Source organism: Triplophysa dalaica, chromosome 4, assembly GCF_015846415.1.
Source record: "Triplophysa dalaica isolate WHDGS20190420 chromosome 4, ASM1584641v1, whole genome shotgun sequence".
Classification (NCBI taxonomy): domain Eukaryota; kingdom Metazoa; phylum Chordata; class Actinopteri; order Cypriniformes; family Nemacheilidae; genus Triplophysa; species Triplophysa dalaica.
In genome coordinates, this window is record NC_079545.1 from 18592850 (window position 1) to 18618397 (window position 25548).

General features: G+C 37.5%; 4 protein-coding genes across 9 annotated transcripts; 3 read left to right on the forward strand and 1 right to left on the reverse strand.

Moving 5' to 3' along the window:
* Positions 1 to 452: 452 nt before the first annotated feature.
* traf2a (Tnf receptor-associated factor 2a) lies at positions 453 to 11467 on the reverse strand. Of its 4 annotated transcripts, none has more exons than XM_056746170.1 (11): positions 11282 to 11467; positions 10803 to 11053; positions 10383 to 10461; positions 9812 to 9910; positions 5820 to 5981; positions 5547 to 5621; positions 5314 to 5388; positions 4727 to 5227; positions 4460 to 4637; positions 3633 to 3781; positions 453 to 3419 (listed from the first exon to the last, which is right to left on the reverse strand). In XM_056746170.1, the coding sequence occupies exons 2-11, from the start codon at positions 10988 to 10990 to the stop codon at positions 3201 to 3203; spliced, it is 1725 nt and encodes a 574-aa protein (XP_056602148.1). In that variant the 5' UTR covers positions 10991 to 11053; positions 11282 to 11467; the 3' UTR covers positions 453 to 3200. The 4 variants fall into 4 exon arrangements, with proteins under 4 accessions (XP_056602148.1, XP_056602147.1, XP_056602149.1 ...); XM_056746169.1 differs by having other exon boundaries at positions 11202 to 11467; XM_056746171.1 differs by having other exon boundaries at positions 11144 to 11467.
* Positions 11468 to 11973: 506 nt separating this feature from the next.
* On the forward strand, positions 11974 to 17033 carry trafd1 (TRAF-type zinc finger domain containing 1). 2 transcript variants are annotated; one of them, XM_056744795.1, is made up of 11 exons: positions 11974 to 12356; positions 12516 to 12553; positions 12733 to 12868; positions 12973 to 13026; positions 13128 to 13551; positions 13660 to 14060; positions 14561 to 14809; positions 15134 to 15257; positions 15368 to 15578; positions 15801 to 15861; positions 15970 to 17033. In XM_056744795.1, exons 2-11 carry the CDS (start codon positions 12519 to 12521, stop codon positions 16006 to 16008), a joined length of 1734 nt encoding a protein of 577 aa, XP_056600773.1. In that variant the 5' UTR covers positions 11974 to 12356; positions 12516 to 12518; the 3' UTR covers positions 16009 to 17033. The 2 variants fall into 2 exon arrangements, with proteins under 2 accessions (XP_056600773.1, XP_056600774.1); XM_056744796.1 differs by having other exon boundaries at positions 13696 to 14060.
* Positions 17034 to 18710: 1677 nt separating this feature from the next.
* LOC130418805 (alpha-1-antiproteinase-like) lies at positions 18711 to 20868 on the forward strand. The gene is made up of 5 exons (XM_056744911.1): positions 18711 to 18829; positions 18983 to 19643; positions 19736 to 20018; positions 20118 to 20262; positions 20371 to 20868. The coding sequence occupies exons 2-5, from the start codon at positions 19031 to 19033 to the stop codon at positions 20572 to 20574; spliced, it is 1245 nt and encodes a 414-aa protein (XP_056600889.1). The 5' UTR covers positions 18711 to 18829; positions 18983 to 19030; the 3' UTR covers positions 20575 to 20868.
* Positions 20869 to 23104: 2236 nt separating this feature from the next.
* LOC130418797 (serine protease inhibitor 2.1-like) lies at positions 23105 to 25247 on the forward strand. Of its 2 annotated transcripts, none has more exons than XM_056744894.1 (5): positions 23105 to 23192; positions 23306 to 23957; positions 24049 to 24316; positions 24507 to 24651; positions 24785 to 25247. In XM_056744894.1, the coding sequence occupies exons 2-5, from the start codon at positions 23345 to 23347 to the stop codon at positions 24974 to 24976; spliced, it is 1218 nt and encodes a 405-aa protein (XP_056600872.1). In that variant the 5' UTR covers positions 23105 to 23192; positions 23306 to 23344; the 3' UTR covers positions 24977 to 25247. The 2 variants fall into 2 exon arrangements, with proteins under 2 accessions (XP_056600872.1, XP_056600873.1); XM_056744895.1 differs by having other exon boundaries at positions 23154 to 23178.
* Positions 25248 to 25548: the final 301 nt, after the last annotated feature.

Consider the following 25548-nt stretch of genomic DNA (forward strand, 5'->3'; position numbering starts at 1 on the left):
TCTGTTTTCTGTTATTGAAAAACAAAAAGATTTTCCAGAAATTCATTTTAAGTGAAATACTTTTCAACCAGATAATATAAACCACATTCAGCTGTGCGTGATGTAGGATAAGCACCGCTGGCTGAAAGTGCCATTGCTCAGACATCAGCCATTTCACCTCCTCAATTCTTGGTCCAAGAGGGAAACCCTGACCAAAAGAGACTGAACTCAAGAAAAGCCATTGGTGTGTAACACCATTGGAGTCAGGGAACCTTTTAAAATATATTTCTCACATACGTTCAGTTTTATATTAACGTGGACAAAAAGAAAATCACATTTGTTGACATGGAATATTTTTATGCTACACATGTTCCTAAACTTACCCAACAGATGCACCTTTGATGGTGCATCAGGGCCCCCCTGTGGTTGTTTGCAATAACACAACACATACAGCACACAACAGACTGGAGAAATTAGAGAACAGAAAATACTTTATTAAAGGGTTAAACCAAACACAGGATTTATCACACAAAGGTTCCTACTTTGGCACATCGACTACCACAATTCACGGAAGAAACCAACAGTGCCATCACAGTTACATCTCTAGCTCTGTAGAACAGAATGGGGAAGATCAGTGGCACTTGCGCACCATGAGAAAGGCATACAAAGTTACGTAGAAATATCTTTGATTATTAAAGCAAACTTTATGAAATGCGACCTCGGAAATAAAAAGCATACAAATATCTGTTAGCTGAATAGGAAAAAAATCAGTCCTGTATTCCTTTAATTATGAGCTGAAATCTCAACTGTATGCAAAAACGTTAAAAAAAAGATCACGTTTATAGTGTAGCGTATGCTTATTCAAAGATAATACTCAAGTCATATAACTTATTACTTCTTACAAATAAATGGGGCTCTACCCCAATTCCTATTCACCTCCTAAGCTTATGAATATGAGCCCAAACAATTCAATCCGTGGATTTCACAGGAAGGACACTTGTATAATTGCACGAGCAAAAATTTATGCACTACTACAATGAAAAAAGTGATGCCTACTCGACATGTCAAAACCAAAGGTGTGTTTTCAAAATGGATCGAAAAGAATCCTTTTAATATGACTTACAATACAACACGCTTGCCACATGCCTTGTCAGCTAAAGCTATGTGTAGAGACCATTTGTTTAGAAGCAGTTATGCTACAGAGGCACATCAAAGAAGAACTATTCACAAATACTCTGAAATCTCATTAGGGCAAAAAGCAAGCTGGGAAATCTACTACGGTGAGACTTATTCATGTAGACAGATTCTTGAGAGAAGAGTCTGCCAAACTGGAGGAGAACATACCAAAGCCCGGAATGAGCCCAAACACATTTTGAAACCATCCCAACAGGAAATATTACATGTATTGTTAATATAAATCTATAATATATTTATATATTTATGAGTCATATTTGTTATATCCACAGCAACACCAGTCATACAACCGTGTACACTGCATAGTTTATCTATTTATACTTAAATGATATACCACACTCACATTTATAATCGCCATATTCTGCATCTCAATCAACAGATAAAAAGAAAAAGCAATACAAATAAAACGTAGGTCTACGAAAGTAAACCAATAATTTACAATATGTGTTTATCTTCTCTATCGAAACGTCTCATGCACAGAGAGGTTTTGATATCTGTGGGAACTGGTTTGAAAATAGGCTGGGTCGAGGTGCTTTGTTAGCATGAAGGCATCTTTAATGAGCATCTCAAACTCCATTTACGAAAAGAATCGGACCGAAAAGCTCACATGGAAGACGTACTGAATACTAAAAAAGCCCTTATGTAGAAGTTATGCATTGTACATTTCTAGCAACGTCTTCTCCGGTCACAAATAACAGAATCTTCTCATTTAATGATCTCATGGGAGCAAAGATGCATTTATCTGTCTATTAAGGACTGAGGCTACCTCGAAACGATGATCACATTCCTCATTTTCTAGAACATTAAACCTATGAACTTTCTGAGATAAGGACGACAGGAATCACTAACTACGTTTTTTAAACACCTGCTTGGTTCTTACAGATCGGCGCAATCCAAAGCAGGTCATATAGTTTTAATGGCATCCGTTTGGCCAAAGCAGCACAATATCAACAGAACACCCAAAAGACAAGAAAACATAGAAATGCCATTGAACATGAGCCTTTCCACATCACGATAAAACACACAAAAGTATCTGTCCTACTCGCACTATCTTAAGACTTACGGCTTGGAGTTCCTGTATAAGCATATATAACCATAATATAATCGGCCGGTGAGGCTTTATAAAAGAAAACTGATGGTTTTAACGCAAGCGCGGTTGTTTTCTTTAACAGCGATTTACAATGAAACTGCCTTTGCTTATCAGGCCCAGGGTTTAAACCTGGTCTGTTGCTAACTTGAATGTATCTTCCACAGATCCAACATGCAAACTAATACATCAAAGAACACCAAAAATGGAAACAAATGTCACACCTTCACACGCACAACTCCTCACTCACAAGACCTAAATTCCATGCTTTGGACTTCAGGGAATTCAAGCAATGTCCACCACTAGAGAGAACCAATGAAAACAAGACTTTTGAGGAACACAATGCTAAAGGGGAAAGTCAGAAAACCATCGATGCGTACCGTATGCTTGGAGTAGCGATTGAGAATCTGAAGCGAGTTGCGGCCGCGAAATGTACGAATCGACGACATACGTCAGTGCGATTGCACGTCTGGCTATGCACGACACATTGTTTTACGAGTAGCTGCGATCACTAAGAAAGGAAGTAGTACACAAATGGTGACTGCAACACAAGCCAAGCACTTGGAAATGAAATGGCGTCTATCTCGTGAAGAAAGTCTTGTCAATCTCTATAAAAGGCAAGGTACCGTATTTACGGCACAGGCAAGTAGTTACGTTACAATCACAGCTGACAGCTATCATGTCGCTCTAAAAGAGTGAGCATTCCCAAAGGGAAACTATATTACAGTAGAACTGCACACGACTCTGGGAACAATTATAGTACATAATGCAGAACGGTGTCAATCCCAGCGAAGTGTCGCACTGGTTCCCGGGGTCTCTTCCGGGCTCACAACAAGCACGTCAAAGAGCTCGGACCGAAGGACCAGGCCTCGGGAAAAGATTACTGCACGGGAACCACTACAGGCTGGAGAAATGAGAATGGCGGAGTAGCAGCGACATGTTACAGGCCTGTGAGGTCAACAATGGCCTTGATGAAGATGGTGTCATCTCGGATGTAGGAGTTCTTGGAGTCAAGTTTAGAGAGAGGGCAGAAGAGGGGGCATCCGCTGGCAATGTTCATGTCACTGACAGGTCTCTGGAAGGAGGAAGAGGAGATGTCTGGCCGGAAAGCATCGATGATGTGCTCTCGGTTGTTCTGATCAAGCAACATCAGGGTGACCTACAGACAAAAGTGTGCCATTTGATGAGTTTGGCTTGAATGACCAAATATGATTTTGTTTAAATTTAATGGAGCCCAGAAGTCAAACAAAAAAGAAAATGAAGGAACCTAACTAAAAGCAGAAGCTTAAACTTTAGAATGATGAGGTCTGATGGGATCTTAAGAATGAAAACTGTCCAGACACACAATGTACATATGGACAATCAGACTGACCTTCTGATTGAAAGGCCACTTGAGCAAGGCATCACTGTGTCCCCTCATCACCACGAAGAACAGAGACAAGTGAGTACCACGTCCCGTCCCATCCCCGTTCAGATAGATGCGCAAACACATCTTATAGCCATATTTGCTTGTGTAAAATGCTGTAAAACACAACAAGTTGCATCAAAGAGTCATTCCATCATGATTGTTTTATCAAGGCAATTCTCATTGAGTCCAGTCACCTCTGAGAGTGAGGGAAACATTTTTTGTATAAGAGCAGGTCAAGTGCACGATTCAAGATACAACTCAGATTTGCCAAAAAAATATGTTTGAAAGAACTCGCAACAGTTTAAGTACTTTTATCACTCAGGTGTATTATTGTTGTATAATGCATTTTAGATAAAACGCACCCCTAATCAACATGAATACAAGAAAGGTTCTATAGGTTCTTAGCCAAAATGACCTACAACGTGGACCAGACTTTTTTATGATTTATTGAAATGGCTATAGACCACTTTGCCAAATGGTCAGATCTGCTAGACCACTGGTCCATGAGCAGTTTCGGTTTCAATTTATTTTTTAAATCTAACTTGTTAAAATATTCATTAAACATTTTGTTATGGTTTTAAATTTTAAATTGGTTATATTTTGTTCAAACCTTTGTGTAGTTTTAAAAACTGAACAAGAACTTCTAGACCAGCGTTGGATCAGCTTTGCTTATGTTTTCCCAAGTGGTCTATGCAATACTTTCATCTAAAATGTAAAATTACTCAACCCCTGACTGAGATTTAAATTAACACACATTATGTATCAAAATTGTTTATATGAAATTAAATTACCAGGTGAGAACATAGCTGGTGCACGTCCAGCTACAGCATCCTGTCTCTTCTTGGAGAAATCTGAGATCTTCCACACAAAGACGCCATCGTAGGTGGCTGCAGACATCTCCCTCATCTTTGCCTCCATCTCCACGATGGAGAGATCCCTTAGTCCCACCGTCCTCTCCAACTGCCGTACCTGCACAAGGATTCAAATTATATTTAGCACTATTTTTCCAGTCTAATAAATATTTGTGAGCCTTATATCACATTTAGTAAACAATTGACCTTGTTGTTAAGTATCTCAATCTTGTCTTGGTCAAGCCGGTGCTGGCGGTTATAGGCCTCCATGGTGGTTGCAGAGCGCTCCATCTCCCGGTTGAGCACGCAGACAATGTTCTCGAAGGTGCTTACCTTCAGCTCCAGCTCTTGACAGCGTCGGCTGAGCTCTGCTACTTTGGTCTTCTCGCTGTGTAGCTGAAGCTCCAAGGCCGCCCCAACGGCAGTAGGCAAAGGGGTGAAAGACGTACCAAGCGTTGGAGCCGGCGGAGGTGGTAGCAGAGCGCAAGCCCCCTGCACGGAAGCCCCTGCTCCGCTCAGCTGGCCCATCTTCAGCTCCAGCTCCCGCAGAGACTGATGCAGCTCGTGGATCTTGTGGCTGGCCAACTCCAGACTCTGAGGATGCAGACTCTCCAGGTTCACTTTGATGCCCATGATGAAGTGCAGCAGGAGGTTTAGGTGCTCGTAGGAACAGGCTTGCTCGTGTTCGTGGATCTTTTCCTTTTCCACCTATGAGATATCAGAGATGCTCAAATTAGGATTAGGCATAAATGGATAAGGGGTACAGCCATAAATATTTATGTAGCTTTACGTACCGTCATATCACAGCCTACAACATGAAATCTGCAAGGAGTTCTGAATTTGGAGCACAGTTTAATGTGGTCCACATACTGTAGATGAAGAAAGAACACACAGCTAAGGAACCAATAAAAAAAACATTGCATATCTTCACCCTAAACACAAGATATTATGTTAGACACAGTAAGCACTGCAAGATGCATTACATACATAAAACAATAAATAAACAGCTTTGATAATTTTTACTCACTTTCTCTCTGGGAATTTTTTTCTTGGCACAGCCTTCACAAATCATCGGGTATTTAGGGCATATCTCATCGTGGGCCTGAAAATCAATATTTATAACCTTTGCATGTCATGAAACTATCCAAAACCAGCACTGTCATAAATAACACAACCAAATAAAGGAATTAAGTTAAATACAGAACGAATAGATTCTAAAAACAGAAATTCTGTAAAAGCTTATGCATTTATAAAACATAAATACAAAATTATTAAATTTTCAACACAAAACAAGTATTACCTTAATGTTTTTGAAATGAAAAGGCTCCTTGCAATATTTACAATTAAGAGTCCTTTCCGGGCATTCTCTTTCATTGTGCCGCTCAAGTTCGTTGGCTCTCAGAAGCTCTTTGCATAATGGACAGGGTAGGATCCTAAATTCACACTTCCCCTCATGATTTGCCTTTGAAAGAAGACAACCAGTTCAGATTTTGTATGATTACTTGGTACATCATACAATACTTTTTCTAAGTTTATAAGTCTTTAGGTTTATTTATTGCAATTTAAGACTATTCATGAGATACGTATGAGACTCATCGTTCCGTCATATTTGATTCTAGTGCAATGGGCTTGTGAACAGTACATACAGTACACAACATGATACCATACACTGTAATAATCATTTTCTCTCACAAACATATTATTTTACTTTAGAAAAGTGGTTCTCAACAGGGGGCCGCTGCCCCAGCTGACTTCCAAAGGGGCCCCAAGATGAATAATACTTTAAAATTAGACTAAATGAGCAATGAAATACATAATAAAAATAATAATTTCCAAATAATATTTCTTATTATTTGAAAAAAAAAACGTTTTTCTGGTTATTGTCAAGCACTGAAATATTTTATTGGGTAGAAATTGTCAGTATATATAAGTGTGATGGGTCCTTCGAAGGGCTGTACATTAACCCCTTTTGCATGTAGCATATACAAATAAAAATTTAAATGTATTAATATTTAGTTTATCACATAAATAGGCAGATAACTGACGAAGGACATTAATGTTATAGTTGGGTAAATTAAGGCTACATAATTAAGTTTTTCCAAAGTTCCTTTTTTTCAGTTCTGTGTTTTCCATTCTTTTACTTTACATTAATTATATATTTGTCAATATACTGTTCTATGCTTTTATATTATTCACTATGGTAAACCGCAGTAAAATGCCTCGTTTTAGAGATAATAGTGTTTTTGAACCTTATTATAACAAATATTAGTTAAATATAAGTACACTATACTCTAGTGTTTGTACTAGAATACCACAATTTACTTTAATGCAATAAAGTGTTTTTAATCTGGATCTTCCAGTTAACCAGACTATGACGGGTCGTCGCAAAGAATGTTTGGTTGATGATAGCTTTTCTCTAATAAGTAATTATAGCGGCCATTCCCCCCGATCGCATTTTCCAGACTTTAGTTGGTGTGCAATATTGCCAATACAGCATAAAAAATACCTACTAAAGGATAAAGCTCAAAGTTAAAAGCCAAGCGAGATATTGTCATTACCAGAATTCACTTTTCAAGGACTACAGAGAACGGCTGGAATTGACTACAGCCCTCTACTTCCTGGGTACATGATGTCACTATTCTGAGTGCTTTTAATAACCTACGCCTAAAGGCATACGCCAAAAAAGGGGCGAGACCTTCCTCAGAGAACAGGAAGAGTCGATGGAGTAGTGTTTGGTTATCGGTGACTGTAAACATTTTACTAAGCTGCGCGTTTCACTACTTTCACCTTCATCACAGTTAGGGCTGCAACAAACGATTATTTTGATAGTCGATTAATCTAACGATTATTGGACCGGTTAATCGACTAATCATCTATTATTTTAATGACTAATCGGTACGGTTTTTATGATTATTCAGCATTTCCAACTAGTTAAAACATTGAATTATACATAATTTACGTAATGAATAAAATCAATTCAGCTTTTGAAATTTGTTTTAATGAATTTGAATCAACTGGTTACTCTCTTTAAGTTTGCTGATTCTGTCCAACTCGAAACACACAAATACTCTCTAGAAACTTCCACTTCACAGTTCCGCTTTGCATACATTGCACACAACCGCATTTTTTGTTTTCAATTCGGTAAAGCTTTCCCACACTTTACTTGATCGCATTCGTTTGTACTCCGCCATAAGTCTCGCTGTGTGTCCTTCTACTGCGATAGCTTTCGGGAACGCTGCATTACACTCTAGCGCTACAGTGCCGTAGTGGTCAAATTGTGATATTGCAGGCCCTTAAATTAAGTCACGTAATCAAATGACTACTCGACAACAAGAATATTTGTCGACAATGTCGACTAATCGTTTCAGCCCTTATCACAGTCCTTCAGCTGGTTATAAGAATTCAGCTACACACATTCTAAGATAACCAATGGTCAAATAACAGCTTCCATGACTTTAACATCGCTTTGAAAGCTGTTCTGTGTTATACACTGATATTGTGTGTGTGTGCACAAACCTCTGTCAAAACACTTTTATGAAACGTCCTCTGAAGTCCTGCTTGCAGTCTAGTCAATCTGCTGGTTTTACTATCCAACTCTGGTCCAATATAAAAAGGCAAAACTAACACTTGTGTTATTAGTGATAGGCTGACGCCATTCGGTCCGAAGTCATTTCCCTCGCCATAGTAGAAAAAACACCATCTCTTACAAAGATTGACGTTTGCGTATGCACTAGTAGACCTCAGTTGCACTTTGATTGATCTGCATGTTTTTAACTGATAAAGTGAAGTTGACGCCATTGTTACTGTATATTGCTCAAAGCCAAAGCTTATAAATTTACGTGCACTGAGAGGGAGACCCACCAATCACACCAGCTTGAGGAGCTGAACTCGCTGAAATACTATGGGTGGGACATCATCACACACCAATCACGACAGACCTGGTCAGCTTTACCAATCAGAGCATTTCGGAAGGCGGAACTTTGAGGTGAAAGCGGACTAAATCCAGTCGTTTTTAGACTTAGACTTGAAATATAATGGGTTTTTTTAAACTAGAAACATGAACATCCATTGGTAAACACTCCCAAAAAAATGAAAGCTTTGAAAACAGGGGAAAAAACGAGGCCTTTAATAAACTCTCAGATCAGCTCTAGAGATAGACTTCACATCCTCATACAGTGAGACGCAGACAAATGCACGAGTGTAGTAATACATTCAACTGTGCAGCTCCTTCACATTCACGCAAAACAAGATGACGACATTTAAAAAGCCTCCACTATTCTTTCCGTTTCCACATCGCACAAATCACAGGGCTCTAAATATAAACTAAGTGCAGCAGGTAAACAAATTGTAAACGCAAAAAACACTAAAATACAAGTGCACCATTGATTTACATCTATCACAAACAAGCACCACGACAAGCACACTTCATAAAATGCCTGACTAAATCACAAGCAAAACTTTATCGTATGCGTGCTACATGGGTACATTTATTCTTCGCAAAGATCGATTTAGCATGTGCGACATACTGTATATGTAGCAGTCGCACTGTACAGCCCTGCTTTAAAAACTGTTACTGTAAATACAGTGCGGTGGGGGCCTTGGAGTCAAAAAGACTGTGAACCCCTGTCTTAGAACATATTCATTTATCCTGTGGAGTCGTATTAATAATTGTTTAGATGCACTTTTGGAGCTTTAAAGGGATAGTTCACCCAAAAATTTAAATTCTGTCGTCATTTACTTATGTAATCTCATACCTGTAAGAATTACTTTGTTCTGATGTACACAGAGAAAGATAGTTTCAGAATTTACAGTTCCAGAACATCATTGACTACCATAGTAGGAAACATTTATTGGTAGTCAAAGGTGCCCCAGAACTGTTTGTTTTCCTGAAATCTTCAAAATATCTCATTTTGTCTTCAACAGAACCAAAAAAAAAAGAAAAATATTTGCCCTGCTAGGGCAGTGGATGATGTCCCAGAACTGAAAATAGCTAACATTCTTCCAAATATCTTTCTCTGTGTTTAGTGGAACAAAGAAATAAATACATTTCAAAAACCTGTGGGTGAGTAAATGATGAGAGAATTTTCATTTTTAGGTGAAGTATCCCTTTAACAGCATTACAAAGCTAGGAAGAGAAAGCGTATTGTGCTATTTAAGACAACTATGATTGTGTCCATCTGAATGAACAAAGTTATAAACATCTAGGATGGCATGAGGTTGAGTAAATAATGGTGTTTTTTTTACTCTTGGGTGAACTATTCTGAAATTCTGAAGAGGGAGAGCACACACTACCTCATATTCTTTGATGGTGCCTGTCCAACTGCATTCCTCATTGATGCAAACAGCTTCAAGAGCTTCAACTTCTCGTTTAGCAGCATTATCAGGGAAAGCCTACAAAAAAGTTCAGACTGTTCAAATTAAATCGTTTATGAATCCCTGATACACATGTACAGCTTGAGCAGCTGTTTCGTTAAGAGTGTCTGCAAGATGTATAAATTTAAATGTATTTTATGAAATCATACTTACTCCAAAATGTAAAATATAATTTTACATTTTTATATAATTTCCCTTTTCAAAAAATGATCCACAGCTTTCGGACAGTTTCTAAGAAGACCACAGGCGTCTTTTAATATATCAAGATTCCCAGTAACTGTGGTGTTTTGGCAGACAGTATACAGTAGTCCTACAAAAAGCTGTTTGTCCTTAAATGTTCCTAGACTGACTACCATTTTATGACCATAGTTTTACTTTTAATATCAGACATAAATTATGGTTACAGTGATTTAAATACACCATAGATAACTATGAATAGTAAAAATCGTGGTTGAATTTCGTAAGAGTATTAGAAAACCACAAAACTTACGCATCCTTGCTTCAAAATAGATGTTGGCTCTTCAAAAATGTCCTCTTTTATACAGGCACTGCATTTCTGTGGTCCAGAGCTACGGCACAAAATAAAAGCCTTCATACATGCATAAGAAATAACGCTGACAAATACAAAAGCACAGCAGCAAAGACAAAGAAGCGCCTTTTGACAGTAGCAGCAGCTCCAAAGAGATGTAAACCTGTCTGGCTACATTGTACTTTACAGCTAGCCCAGCAGAGCAAGAAGCCGAACACAAGCTGACAGGCCCCTTTTATTTACGTCGCCTGGTGTGAACCAACGTTTACGGCTTGTTTACCCATAAAATACACAATAAAAACGGCACGGAAGGCCTGACAGGTCGCATTCATCTTTTGTAGTGTCGTGTCAGGTGGGCCACCCGGATTGAATGACGCTTACCTCACTGCTTTATTAAAACAATACGAACAGAAACGGTGTCCGCACTGCGCCTGATACGGTCTCCTAAGGATTTTCTGACAGATATTGCACAGATGCTTGTCCTCCAGCTTGTTGGCGAGTATTTTCTTGGGGAAGCCAGGTTTGTTGCCTTCTAATGAAGATGGTGGTGAGGGCTCCTGTGCAGCCATTATGCCCGAGCGCGCATGTGACCAGACTCCGGAGAAGAGACGGGGATCTTTCTACACATTTCTCTGAAATGGGTTATAAACAAATGATTTTTGTTCCATGAAATCAATGGATTTTACTTTAACTACAGTTAACAGGCGATGTGTACTGTTTACCAAGGAATGACAGCAAAAAACACAACACGACCCTCATCGCAATAATGTTTAACTGTACCTTAGTACGATGACTGTTATGTGTCCAAATAAATCCATAACAATAAATATTGTCACATTTTAAAACGACATATGTCCTACCATATTACGGTCCAAACATTATAAAACCTCCCGCAGTGATATGAAACATTATATCAAATACATTCAGCGTTCTTGCTGTGTGTGGTCATAATTAAAATGATCATAATTTATTGTTATTTATGTTGCTCAGAAATGTGAATAACGGTAGGCGTAGCGCTTCTCAGTTGAGGGTGGATGATAGGTGTCCAAAAGGGGGCGCTACCACGACGTGTGTGAAGCTAGAAACGAAAATGCACTGTGAAAATGGCTAAATAAAAGTCGTTATATTGGGAAATATTAACTGTATATAATTATAAATGATTTATAATAAAGTAAAAATAATATATGCACATTTATAATGATATGGTAAAGTAAGTACGTTTTGTTGTAATTAATTATTTAATAATTATTATGCATACATTTTTATATGTATTATTCAATAGTTTTACTCTATTTAAATCTTTGTATAATAGAATATTTACCTAATAATTAATATAATATTAATATAATATTTGTCTAATAATATTTACTTTATTTTTTTCCACAAGATTATTAAACATGCCTCTTAATTAAACGAAGTGTTTCCATATATTCTGGATTTCTTTGCTCTTCACCATTGTGTTTTGGTGTCCTAATAAAACTGTTCTGCCCTTCGTCTTTTATTTTGAAAAGTCTTATTTTCATTCGTCTGTGTTGCTGCTGTTTTCGCGAATACCACCGGGTGTTGATGTCAGTGTCACGAAACGAAAGTTGATAATTGCGGTAGTTGACGCATTACTAATTCTGTCCAGTAGCAGTTTATTATTTGTTTTGTTTCGATTTACAGTCATTGACTCGGGAACCAGTACTGTAGTAAGTTTTATTGTAGTAAGAGATATTTAGCAGCGCGAGCTACCGGCATGTAACGTTAGATATTTAAACCCTGGTGCCTATTCTGATGTTGTGGTGTCAGAATACTGTTGGCTGTCTTGCCAATTTTTAATCATTCTTTTATACTCGTGGACCGAAAATAAGGACTAAACTGCTAAGTGGATACTTTACATCCCTACCGAAACTGCTGCTTCAAGAAGTCGTGTGAAGGCTTTACATTAATAAGGTCAGTATCTTTTGTAGCACAACAATAGGAATCAAAACAAACAAACGCCCATGATCCCTTGATTTTGCTCACAGAATAGACACAATACAGCTTAGTTTGGTTTATTTGCCGTATAATATGAAGCCATATAAGTTGTCTCTTATCTCTTTCCTCACACAGGCCATGGCAGAAGAAAACACCCAGTTCTGCAGTAATTGGTAAGTTGGATAAATCCTTCAGAATTGTTTTATAGTTTCGTTTCAAGAGAAACTATAAAGCATTCAACCGTGATGCACTTTTGACAGTAGGCCTACATTTATTAGATACCATAGATTTCTTGTCTTGTCTAGATGCACAGTTTGAACGGTGTAAGAATCAAAATCCTATTCCTCTCCAGCAAACATGACATTCCAGAATCCAACTTTACAACACACGAGATTCACTGTCGGAGGAACATTGCTCTGTGTGATGTGTGCCAGGAGCCTTTACCTCGGGCTGAACTTGTTCAGCACAAAGAGCGGGATCATGCAGAGGTACAGTTCAGTTCGGATGACTGTGTGTGGTTACATCCATACGGACCACATTTAATCGTTTCAATCGTAAAAATACTTTTTCTTCAATATTAAACATTTTACAGGAACAATGCAAATGTGGAATGAAGATAGAGAAGAGATTCATGGACACCCACCAGGTACAGTTGTGCAACATGAAAGTTTTTATGTATTTGATCAATCTTGTACATTAGATTAAATTGCTATCTAACACATCCAACGCCTACTTGGACCTTCTCAGAGGTCTGATTGCAGTCACCGAATGGTCCCGTGTCAGTTCTGCGATCTGGAGCTGGCATTTTGCCAGTCTAAAGAGCACGAGGACTACTGTGGGACCCGCACCGAGCCCTGCCCAGTCTGCAAGTTTAATGTTATGTTGAGGGAGCGAGACATTCATCCAGCCCTGTGCGGTAGCTTGACCCCACCTCAGGAGAGGAACAGCATTAGGTCAGGGTCCCAGTCTCCTGGAGCATGGTTTGAGACACACTCCATCCATAACCTGTTGAGGGCCCAGGAGAGGACCCACAATAATAACAACACCGGGGCAGCAGACCGCAGGGGTCCACCAAGACCCTTGGAGGACAGACTGCACAATAGCACCAGAGGAACAGTGTGGGGAGGAACCCGGAGGAATGCAGAAACGAGGAGCAATGCCTTTGCTTACTGTATGTATTAATCAGACTATTATCGTTTTTAAATCGTGTTTTAACTTAACATTTTGTGGAATGCAATGGGAGGGTTTTAACAGGATGCTTGAACATTTTTTGTGCTAGATAAAAAGAACCCTGTCGCTCTGCTCATTTCCTCAGTGCTGGATCAGGAAGCAGAGATGGGGAGCAACAACAACAGCCTGCTGTGGTCTCTCGGCCAGCTGCCAGGCTATGACTCTTCCAGTCTAGACTACATGCTGGCCCTCAGCCTGCAAAGTGAAGGTGACTTGGAGGACCCTGGGGCTCAGGAGGGTGTGTGGACTGATGTGTGGGACCATCGTCTTGGAAGGACACCAGCCCACAGCAATCTCGCTTCCCAGCTCTCTTCCAGCGCTAACAACAACAGCACTGCAGCTCCCCCTAAAACCAATACAACCTCAGGCCATAGCACTTCCTCAAACATCATGCTGCCTTGCGAGTTCTGTGAAGTGCTCTTTCCAGAAGAAGACCTTATCTTACATCAGGTGGGTGCTGAGGCAATGGTTATCACAATATAGTACATAAAATAAAATCTCTTGACCTCGTATTTATGTCAGGCCTATATTGGGTAGATACTGGCAACAAGTGTGAAGTTGTATCAGCTACAGGGGTACTTTTATGTGGTTGTTGTTTATATTAGTTATGTAGAACATAAGACTTGATAAGCAATAGGAAGCTATTGTAATTTTAACGGTGATGTTGAATGTCCCACTTCATCCCTTCCAGTTGGTTTTCCATTGTGTTGTATAGGGTTTCCATGGGAACCTCCTCAAATTTCAGCCCTGTAGCTTCTCCCACGGGCTCAACCCTGATCAAATTTATTTCCCTGTTTCTAAATCCACAAAGAAATTCTGTGTTATATGGGTTGGGAATATATTATATGTTTTGTTGCTATATACAGTATACTGTATATAGGTTAAGTTGTTTTGCCTTTAGTTATCACCATGATAAAAATAAGTATAATTTTTTTCTATTTTTCTTATAGACCGGGTGTAGCCCTGCCTCTGCTATCGCTTCCTTCAGTAAACAGCTTCCCTCTCTTCACTATGAAGACATCATCACTCAAGACGCTGGTCAAGTCATTCCTCCCCGCACGCCTAGTCCGCCCACCCTGCCACTTTCTGTTTCGCCACTCCTATACAGTTCTTCCCCCAGCCCTGATGAGGGCGACGTGCTCATTCCTTGTGAGTTTTGTGGTGTTGCCTTGGAAGAGAATGTGCTGTTTCACCATCAGGTATGACAGCCTGTTTGATGTAGTTTATGTCTAACCTATTTTGATCAGTATCTATATACAAAAATAAAAATATGGGCAGTTACATATCATGGTATTGAAAGCAAAAATTTTGAAAAACAAACTGTTAAGAAAATATTATTTTATATTTTTATTTATAATAAAAAATAGCATGATATTTATCTTCATTTTCTCTAAATTTTTGATGTCATACCATAGGAGACATGTGCGTGAATGACTTAAGTTGTGCATAGTTCCCTCTGTTATTCAGTCACACATTACTTTAAATTGGTGTGTTCGACTCTTTAATCGTGTTTTACTTTATAGGATAAATGTGACCTCCGGCCTCACATGGCTTATTTAGTAGATGGAGCGTCTCCACGTAAACCACACCACAAAGAGGCTCCTGAGAGAAGATCTCCTGAGAGGCAAAGGAGGGTGAGACATCAAGGTAAGTCTCCAAAAACACAATTTCAGTTGCATCATCAATCATCTTTGTGATGCACTTCATAATTTATTTTATTTTTCAATTGTATTTTCTTCCTCTGCATCTTTTGTTAGCTGACCCAGGTGAAGAGCTTTCTCAACAGACAGCTCAGGGGTGGCAGAGAGGCACCTCAGCTTTTGACCAATGGAAGCCCTCTGCTTATGATTACACTAAGAACACTAATGCTGAGCAGCAGGTGAAAAGCAGGATCCAAAGGCGCAAAGTTGATGAGGCTATTACCTTTCTAAACGATAGCCCCAGGTCCCATACTGCAGGCACTTCTGGGTATGCTTAAAGCTGCATGGTTTATAAACAAATTAGGACTAAGTTAGTTATCTGACAATGTTCTTGTTTATTTATTAATACGTCTTGTTTTGACTGATTCTAACTCAATGTTTCCTTGTATTCTGTCACAAGCCTTATTTTTCTACTATTAAAGTATAGGTTAAATTGCACTTTAAAAGTTATTCAAACAAAATGTATATTGTGTGTTTTTCCACATAACAGACCTACACAGAGAGGAAGACTGGAAGGTCGAATGAGTGAGAAAAACACAGAGACACCAAAGGTATTGATAGAAGTTGTTATAGGATCATAAATGAAAAGTAGAATGCGTCGAAAACATGCTCCATAACACATGTATTACATCTCTTTGACCTCTTTTTGTGAACTGCAGGTGCCTAAAAACCATAATATCGAAAAAGAGGAGGAATAGAGCAGATCAACCAAATTTCTGAACCTTGGTCACTGAAATCTCTTTACTATTGTTTAAAGTGTATATGTCTTTGGCCTGAAAATATATTTGTGTAATTGCACTAGTCTTTCTCTTTTTTTTCTAGTGTTTGTATGTCATTTCAAATGTTTATGATTTAGGCTTTTTAATATTCAATCGTTTAAAGTAATACTTTGAGAAACTGTTTTATATGTTGTTGAAAATATGGTTGTATAAAAATAACAAATGTGATTTTTTTTTACAGTGCAGTTACAAAAAAATCTCATAAGTGATAAGATTTATACATTTTGTTGTATTGTAAAGCTTTGCTATAGCATATACACTCACCTAAAGGATTATTAGGAACACCATACTAATACTGTGTTTGACCCCCTTTCGCCTTCAGAACTGCCTTTTCTACGTGGCATTGATTCAACAAGGTGCTGAAAGCATTCTTTAGAAATGTTGGCCCATATTGATGGGATAGCATCTTGCAGTTGATGGAGATTTGTGGGATGCACAAAGCTCCTGTTCCACCATATCCCAAAGATGCTCTATCGGGTTGAGATCTGGTGACTGTGGGGGCCAGTTTAGTAATGTGAACTCATCGTCAAGTTCAAGATACCAATTTGAAATGATTCGAGCTTTGTGACATGGTGCATTATCCTGCTGGAAGTAGCCATCGGAGAATGGGTCCATGGTGGTCATAAAGGGATGGACATGGTCAGAAACAATGCTCAGGTAGGCCGTGGCATTTAAACGATGCCCAATTGGCACTAAGGGGCCTAAAGTGTGCCAAGAAAACATCCCCCACACCATTACACCACCACCATAATTGCATTAATGAGAAATTGAACAGGTGTTCCTAATAATCCTTTAGGTGAGTGTACTGTTCGATAGTCTATTCAATTGGCATTGTTGGTATTTTGAGATTTGATTTAATGATACATCCACTACATTTCATTTGGTCACCTGTCACTTTTCAATAAAAGGAGGGATAACTATCCCAATGATTTGCCTTCTATTAACCCAGACTACACTGGAATCAATGAGAATTTCAACAGGCTTTAGTTCAATATGCAATCCTCTTTATCACTTGTTTGTTGACATGCACCCTGTACTCTACGTCTGGAAAACAAGCGATGCAGAGTTTCTGCAAATTGATTGTGAAATAAATAGAGTGTTTACTATACACCGCCCTATATAAAAAAAGTAAAGTAAAAAATAAATACAGTTGTGCTCAAAAGTTTACATACCCTTTGCGGAATCTGGAGAAAGCTGAAAAATTTGAAAAAATAAGAGGATTTTTGAAAATGAAGGTTTAATTTAAATTTAGTCCTGTCCTGAGCAAGTTATTTTACTAAAGAAATGTAAACATAAAGTTCACACTAAAGAATAATAACAGGATTACTAAAAATAGCTCAGGGCAAAAGTTTACATCAGGTTTACATACCTGATTCTTAATTCTGTATGATATTGTCTAAACAATCAATGACAGTTTTTATGTTTAGTCATAGCTGTATAAGGGTTTATTTTTTGTCCTTAGACTGTCATCTGATCTTCAAAACAATCACCCAGGTCCTCCACAATCTTTGCTTTTTCACAGCATTTCTGGATATTTGAGTCATGTCCCTTAGTAACTGTATGATGTTGAGATTCTTCTATATACATAGAAGACAATCTAGAGACTTATACAAAACTATTACAATAGATAGAAACATTCAGTGCTTCCCACAAAGTCAACACCATTCATTTAAAGTCAGATGGGTGTGAAACCTCTGAAAATGGTTTTGGTGTAAATTGTTATTGTTTCATTTATACATTATTTACTAATGTCCTTCAGAAGATTTGAAAATATATAAATGTTTTTCAGGAAATTATATATTTTTTACACCAAAACCATTTTCAGAGGTTTACACCCACTTGACTTTAAATGAATGGTGTTGACTTTGTGGGCAGCACTGAATGTTTCTATCTCTGTAATAGTTGTGTATGAGTCTCTTGATTGACCTCAATGTAAAGAGGAATCTCCACATCATACAGTTACTGCTGGACATGAGTGAAATATCCAGAAATGCAAATATTGTGGAGGACCTGGGTGATTGTTCTGAAGATCAGATGACAGTGTAATGACTCATGACAAACAAGAAACCCTTAAACAACTATGACTAAACACAAAAACTGTTATTGATTGTTTTGGTAACATCATACAGTATTAAGAATTAGGGGAATGTAAACTTTTGCCCTGGGCTATATTTTGAAAGTCTGTTATTATTCTTTAGTGTGAATTTTATGTTAACATTTCTTTAGTCAAATAACTTGCTCAGGCAGGACTAAAAGCAAAATAAATCTTAATTTTCAAAAATCCTTTTATTTTTTCAAATGTTTCAGCTTTTTCCAGATTCTGCACAGGGTATGTGATGAGCACAACTGTATTTGCTGGTAAACAGTACTACGAATTTTGAAAATGTTGTATTTGCTATGAATAATAAACATTCTGTACAAAATCAATGATCAGATATTTAATAGAACAGTTTATTTGTCCAATAGCAGCAGTATAATTACTACTTTTACTTGGTTGACATTTCAACAAACATTTATGAAAAGTATTTACATGTAAATATCTTTCAGCTCATCAATCAAGGTTGCTAAATAATGTCATCATGAGAGATCTTTGTGTCAGCTCTTGTAGTTAATTATTACAGTTTTCTGCTAAGTAACATAAAAAGACAAACAAAGTAACGTTTGTTTTTTAAATCAATTTCGGGACATGGGCTTCATAGTTCAATCCAGTTTGGAGAAAAGACAGCAGCTGGCTGGACAGGTGAGAGATTTGTATGTCCAGATGAGGAAAACCATACATGTTGTATAATACATTTGTTGTTGAGAAGTCACAAAAGAAGACAAAATAAGAGAAGTATTTGCATCTATGAGCTGTTTAATACTGTTGAATAAACTTTCTGATTTGTTATCTCAGGTATCAAGTGTTTTCCTGTATTAGTGCTTGAAAACCTGAACCTAAATCATGGAAAGGAACATCATATGTTTGTGGATTTGTGCTCTGATAGTAGCTAATCCAATTGTTCACGGAAATCAAGAAACATCAGAAAGCTCTCTTGTCGGTGAAAAACTCCTGTCATTCTTAAGGATGAACAATGATTTTGCCTTCCAACTGTACAAGAAGCTTGTGGAAATGCCCAATTATCAGTCCAAGAATATCTTCTTCTCTCCATTCAGTGTGTCAATGGCTCTTTCTGAATTGACTTTAGGAGCTGGCGGTGAGACCAAACAGCAGCTTCTCAATGGCATTGGTTATAATAGCTCATTATTCAGCACTGAAGAAATGCACCAGTTGTTTCATAGTATCCTGGAGGACTTGGACCAGAGGATCGGGGTGGATGTTGATACCGGCACTGCTCTTTATGTGAGCGACAAATTTAAGCCGATTCCTGAGTTTTTTGAGAAGATGAAGGAGTTTTATCACTCGGATGGCTTTAAAGTGAATTTCAGCGACAAGGAAACAGTAGATAAAATTAACACGTATGTGAAAGAAAAAACACATGGTAAGATAGATAAAGCAGTTGAAGATCTGGATGCCGATACTTTAATGTTCCTTCTCACTTACATATATTTTAAAGGTAAACTCAGACATGTACAGTTGCAGATCTTGTCAGTTCCCTTTAAATTGTGTCAGCTCCCTTTAAATAATCCAACTCTTTTTTTCCTCAAGGAAAATGGGACTTGCCATTTAACCCAAACAGTACCCGTAAGGATAAATTCTTTGTGGATTCTGAGACCACCATTCCGGTGAAATTCATGCATCAATATGAATTTGTCAAAGTTCATTATGACAGGGATCTCGCCGCCAAAGTCCTCTGTCTTGACTACAATGACTCTTTCTCCATGTTGCTGGCTGTCCCAGAATACGGACCATTAATTAAGAACCTCACTTATCTGGAGGAGGAAATTTCTAGAGAGCACATAACAAAGTGGATGCGAGCTGTTGCGAAAAGGTTTTAAATGTTCCCGTTCCATGTTTTTGTCTTAATTCCTTATGGTAACATTTCATTTTATATTCAGATTAACCTGAGTTTCTTTTCTTTGTCTTTCAGAAAAGCTGACATCTATGTCCCCAAACTGTCTCTTAAAACATCATATTCTCTGAAGGATATCTTGAAGGAAATGGGAATGACTGATTTGTTTACGACTAAAGCTGACTTCTCAGGAATTTCCGAGGACAGAATGATGATTTCAAAGGTAAGGAGACAGATAAGTTTTACATGAATGATTAAACATATGGGCTACCAGTGTGATGTTTTTTGCAGAGAAAAAAATGCAATATTTAAGGTTTATGGTTTCGTTTAGGTTGAGCATCAAGCCTCTCTGGATATAGATGAGGAAGGAACCACTGCAGCGGCAGTGACAACAGTTCAGTTCAGACCAATGTCCTACAACCCACTGAAGATTTTGAGTTTCAACAAGCCGTTCATGATCTTTATCATCGACCAAAAAAATTACAACATCCTCTTCATTGGAAGAATTATGAATCCAGCAGAAAAGCAAACATGATATCACCAGCAGTAGGATAGGATGCTTGATTTTTTTAATGGTGAATGTTTAACTCCCCGAAGGCCTTGTGACCTTTAATATATATATATATATAAAGTAGCTCTCAAATAAATAAACGCAGAATCGCACACTGATTTTGTCTTTCATTATTTTATTTTAATTACTGTAACTGCACATTTGCCACAAAATTGATGGGAAACGCTCAAAGTGTGTGATGTTGTTATTTTGAGCTATGGAAAACAAAAAAACAAGGATGAAAATAACTGAATTAAACTTCTGTGCGAGAAAAACACATTAATTGGTTGTTTTGTCATTTCTTATGCAGGGAAAAACAATGTCTCCTGAGCCACAGTCTAAATGAAACACGACAGGTCTTTAAGTCTGTTAAATTAAAAACAAAACACATGACCAGTAAAAGCACAATAATAAAAAATTTCACTCATAAAAATAAATGCAGACATTGGCAGGTAAGGTCTATAAGTACACTCTAAAAATAAAGGTGCTTTTCGATGCCATAGTTAGAATAATTTTTTTGTCTAAATGGTTCCATAAAGAACCTTGAACAGCAGCAGAACCTTTCTGTTTCATAAAAGGTTATTTGTGGCAAAAAAGGGTTCTTCAGATTATAAAAGTAGCTCCAACAAAAAAGGTATGGCATCGTGAAGAACATTTTAAGCACCTTAATTTGTAAGAGTGTAAACAATGGTGCAAGTAGTACTGCATACTTACAGTAAAGTCTGTCCTTGGTTTGGTTGTGGCAATCACCCACCTTGTCACGGCCGTATTCAATTCCTTATGCATAGTTCTAGTTTTGGAGATTTATTTTTTGTTCCATCCGTGACAAATGCTATTGGTCCTTTATTTTATGGTGACAATTAAGTAATTTTGCTTGGTTTTCATTGCTACTGAAAACCTTTTTAGGAACTCCTACATGAAAGAAATGTAGTATATTATAGTAATTACTATAGTAAACTGTAGGATTATGTTCTATTTACTATAGTGATACTGTAGTACAGACGGTTTCATCTTAACAACATAAAGAAACGTTACTGCACATGCTCACTTTTGTGACCCTAACTTAACTTCTCGTAAACATTCACGAACAATAAAGTGCATTTAGATTATTTATGATAACAATCAAAAGAAACCTAGAAGAACCATTACTTAGCTAAACTGGTCTCTCCAATACTTTGATTTTAGATTGCTATACCAAGCTCAACCGCTATATATCAGTATACCATACGGTTTTTTTAAATGCGACAGAACTAAAGGACCCATTCAACAAATTGTTTTTTAATAAAATGAATATACAACAAAATTCAACAAATTGTTTATGTAATACAATTATTATACAGTCAAATAATAATATAAATTAATATTAACATAAATTAAATCCAATATCAATAGTATTATTAGACACAGCCAAACACAAAACGGAAGTAAACTGGGGGTCAGGCGGGCGCGCGTCTGATGAAACCGTTTATAGTTTAATGTTATAGTTTCTGTTATGATAACTGCAGTAAATACTACTTTATTATATACTTCTGTAAAAATTCTGTTAAATAGGGAAACAGCTACTATACCAATGTAAAGGTGTCTCGTCGGTATTCTGAATGTTCAGCTGCATTGCGATTGCATTTTAGGATTAACCAAAATAGCCTTAAAAATGTCCTTACATAATTACATTAAATATTTACATAAAGGTTTAACAACACTATCCAGTAACTACCACACTTTACTATAATTAATATTATATTATTTTTAAGTATTATTTACTTCAACACCATTTGTACACACTGTACCTTAGAGACAGACAGAGCACATGTATTGGACACATGTGGCCAAAAACAGATTCTTGTCTAATTGTGACTTAAATATATTCATTATAAGTTCTAGTTGTGTTCTTTTTAACCGTCATGTTTTTCTTTGAGTGGGTTTTGCTAAGACTGAAGGTTAATACGCGCTTCTTTCTTACTCCTACGCAGGGAACTGTGAGTGTGTTTAAACAGTAATCGATAGGATCTCATCTTTATCCCTGTTGACATGTACTGTGCTGCTTACATAATATTACAGGTCATGCAGGGTTCTTAACCCGGGGACCACAACCGAGTCCCTAGAAATCTGCTTAGAAATAAATAGTGAAGAAACATTTGTTTAATATCCCTGATTTAACATTAGGGAAACACACAAGGTTTTTCTAACTACAGTATTTGTTTTAGAGCTACAAAATTGTAATTTGTTTAGGAATAATGCATTCTTTATTGTGACCCAAATTTCAGCTGACATAAAATGCTCAGTTATTACGCATTTATGTAAACTAATATTCATTCAAACAAAAGGTAAAAAATCCAGATGTATTCATCTAGAACAAATTAGGCATGTCATTAATGTGATTAAATGCAGTTGTATTAACATCTTTACCTGTCCTAGAGCTTTTATCGATTGAACAGATTTGTACTCATTCTTAGCGGTTAATAATTGCAGTTTTGTTTGCGAAGCAACATAGAAAGTAAACAGAGTAAAGGTTGTTTTCTAATCAAATTTACTGGGACATAGCTATAAAGTTCAGTCCAGTTTGAGAAAACAGGTGGCGGCTCTGGACAGGTGGGAGTTTTGTGGTAACCTGATGACTTCTGTATTTAAAACATACATAATGTTGAGATGTAATTTTGTCACTGACTACCAACTGTTTGGGCATGTCTATAATACTGTGTTTCATATGTTTCCTCAGGGCCTGAGTTAATATAATAGCTCAATTTGAAAAGGCATCATGGAAAGAAACATCATATGGTTGTGGATTTGTGCTTTGCTAATAGCTTGTCCAGTCGTCAATGGAGATCAAGAGACTTCAGAGAGTTCTCCTGTCGGTGAAAAACTCCCGTCATTGTTAAAGATGAACAATGATTTTGCTTTTCAACTGTACAAGAAGCTTGTGGAAATTCCCAATCCTGAGTCCAAGAATATCTTCTTCTCTCCATTCAGTGTGTCAATGGCTCTTTCTGAATTGACTTTAGGAGCTGGAGGTGAGACCAAACAGCAGCTTCTCAATGGCTTTGGTTATAATAGCTCATTATTCAGCACTGAAGAAATGCACCAGCTGTTTCATAGTATCCTGGAGGACTTGGACCAGAGGATCGGGGTGGATGTTGATACCGGCACTGCTCTTTATTTGAGCAACACACTGAAGCCAAATCCAGAGTTTTTCCAGAAGATGAAGGAGTTTTATCACTCAGAGGGCTTTGTGGTGGATTTCAGGATCAGAGAAACCATAGAACAAATTAACACATATGTGAAGGACAAAACACATGGCAAGATAGATAAAACTGTTGAAGATTTGAGTGCTGATACTGTGATGCTCCTGCTCACTTACATATATTTTAAAGGTAAACTCAAATACGCACATTTACACGCGCTTGTAGATCCTATGGTGTCATTGTCTCATATGCCTTTAAATAACCGAATTATTTTTCCCAGGAAAATGGGACCTGCCATTTACCCCAAACAAAACTACTGAGGATCAATTTCATGTTGATGCCAACACCACCGTTCCAGTACAAATGATGCAACAAAGCGAATTCTTGAAAATTCATATTGACAAGGACCTCAAAGCCAAAGTCATCAGTCTTGACTACAATGACTCTTTCTCCATGATTCTGGCCCTTCCAGATAATAGCATCACTGATCTGGAGAATGCTGTCACCAGACAGGTCATAGAGAAATGGAGACGCTCCTTAATAAAAAGGTTTGCAATATCTACATGTTCTCTGCCGGCTGCTTGTTGGTTGCCCTAATTCCTTGATACAACACACGTTGAACATCTTATTAATTCCCAAAAATCCTTCCTCTAAATTTTCAGTCATCTTTAACTCCATCATCTGGACTATATCATGACTTTTTCTATTCCAATTCAATAATTGATTTTTGTCTTTCAGAAAAGTTGACATCTATCTCCCCAAAGTGTCTCTTAAAACATCATATTGCCTGAAAGATATTTTGAGTGCAATGGGGATGACTGATATGTTTACAGCTGAAGCTGACTTCGCAGGAATTTCAAAGGACGGGATGATGGTTTCAAAGGTAAACAGAAAAAAATCTAGACAAGTCAAACATTTTAAAAAAAGTTAAGCTTAATAATTTTGTCATAATGTATAGAAACTTTGATATAGAACCAGCCAGAAGAGACCTGAGTAAACTCTATGTTTACTTTCAGGTTACGCATAAAGCCTGTCTGGAGATAGATGAGGAAGGAACCACTGCATCGGCAGTGACAACAGTTGAATTTAGCAGAATGTCTCACCAAACACAGGATTTTAGGTTCGACCATCCGTTTATGATCTTCATCGTTGACCAAAAGAACGACAACATCCTCTTCTTTGGAAAAGTTGCCAACCCAGCAGAGTAGAGTGTATACATGTTACAGGTCCACTTTCCTGCAGTGTTAAGTTCCAGTTGGAACCTTACACACCTGAATCTGCTACTTCAGCCTCCTCGAATCCAGTTGAAAATTACAATCAGGTGCGCTGGAGCAAAGGTTGGAACCAAACTGTATGTACCTGCAGAACTCAAAAGTTGGATGGAGTTCCACCAGGCTAGACTAATAATTTGTTGTAAATGCTCTATCAATGTATGTAAAGTGGTGTTTACAAAGTTGAGTAAAAAAATTGAACCATCAACCACACAACCTTTGTCTTTTACATTTCGCCATTAAAAGATACTTTTATATAAAAACAAAATGGGGAAAACAATCTTGCAATGAAATGAACATGAGCATACTGCACCCACACATACACCGAACAAACTGTTCTTTGAGTTAATGGGTAGGAAATCAAATTAAACTCCTTTTATTGATACAGGTAATTCATTTTTCACTAAACCATATGAAACCATAATCAATTATTTTAATGATTTTTTATAAATAAAGTTGATAAATAAAGAGAAAAAGCGTCATATGTTGATCAACCAGTGTTACGCCAC

Excerpts from the sequence above, each read along its gene's own strand:
- trafd1 (XM_056744795.1), top strand. The coding sequence starts at position 12,519 with ATGGCAGAAGAAAACACCCAGTTCTGCAGTAATTG. Across the intron at positions 15,579-15,800 it reads CATACTGCAGGCACTTCTGG|ACCTACACAGAGAGGAAGAC; the intron begins GTATGCTTAAAG and ends TCCACATAACAG. Across the intron at positions 15,862-15,969 it reads AAAACACAGAGACACCAAAG|GTGCCTAAAAACCATAATAT; the intron begins GTATTGATAGAA and ends TGTGAACTGCAG.
- traf2a (XM_056746170.1), bottom strand. The coding sequence starts at position 10,990 with ATGGCTGCACAGGAGCCCTCACCACCATCTTCATTAGAAGGCAACAAA. Across the intron at positions 4,638-4,726 it reads TTGAGATACTTAACAACAAG|GTACGGCAGTTGGAGAGGAC; the intron begins GTCAATTGTTTA and ends ATCCTTGTGCAG. Across the intron at positions 3,420-3,632 it reads AGTGGCCTTTCAATCAGAAG|GTCACCCTGATGTTGCTTGA; the intron begins GTCAGTCTGATT and ends TTTTGTCTGTAG.
- LOC130418797 (XM_056744894.1), top strand. The coding sequence starts at position 23,345 with ATGGAAAGAAACATCATATGGTTGTGGATTTGTGCTTTGCTAATAGCT. Across the intron at positions 24,317-24,506 it reads AGACGCTCCTTAATAAAAAG|AAAAGTTGACATCTATCTCC; the intron begins GTTTGCAATATC and ends TTTGTCTTTCAG. Across the intron at positions 24,652-24,784 it reads ACGGGATGATGGTTTCAAAG|GTTACGCATAAAGCCTGTCT; the intron begins GTAAACAGAAAA and ends GTTTACTTTCAG.
- LOC130418805 (XM_056744911.1), top strand. The coding sequence starts at position 19,031 with ATGGAAAGGAACATCATATGTTTGTGGATTTGTGCTCTGATAGTAGCT. Across the intron at positions 19,644-19,735 it reads CACTTACATATATTTTAAAG|GAAAATGGGACTTGCCATTT; the intron begins GTAAACTCAGAC and ends TTTTTCCTCAAG. Across the intron at positions 20,263-20,370 it reads ACAGAATGATGATTTCAAAG|GTTGAGCATCAAGCCTCTCT; the intron begins GTAAGGAGACAG and ends GGTTTCGTTTAG.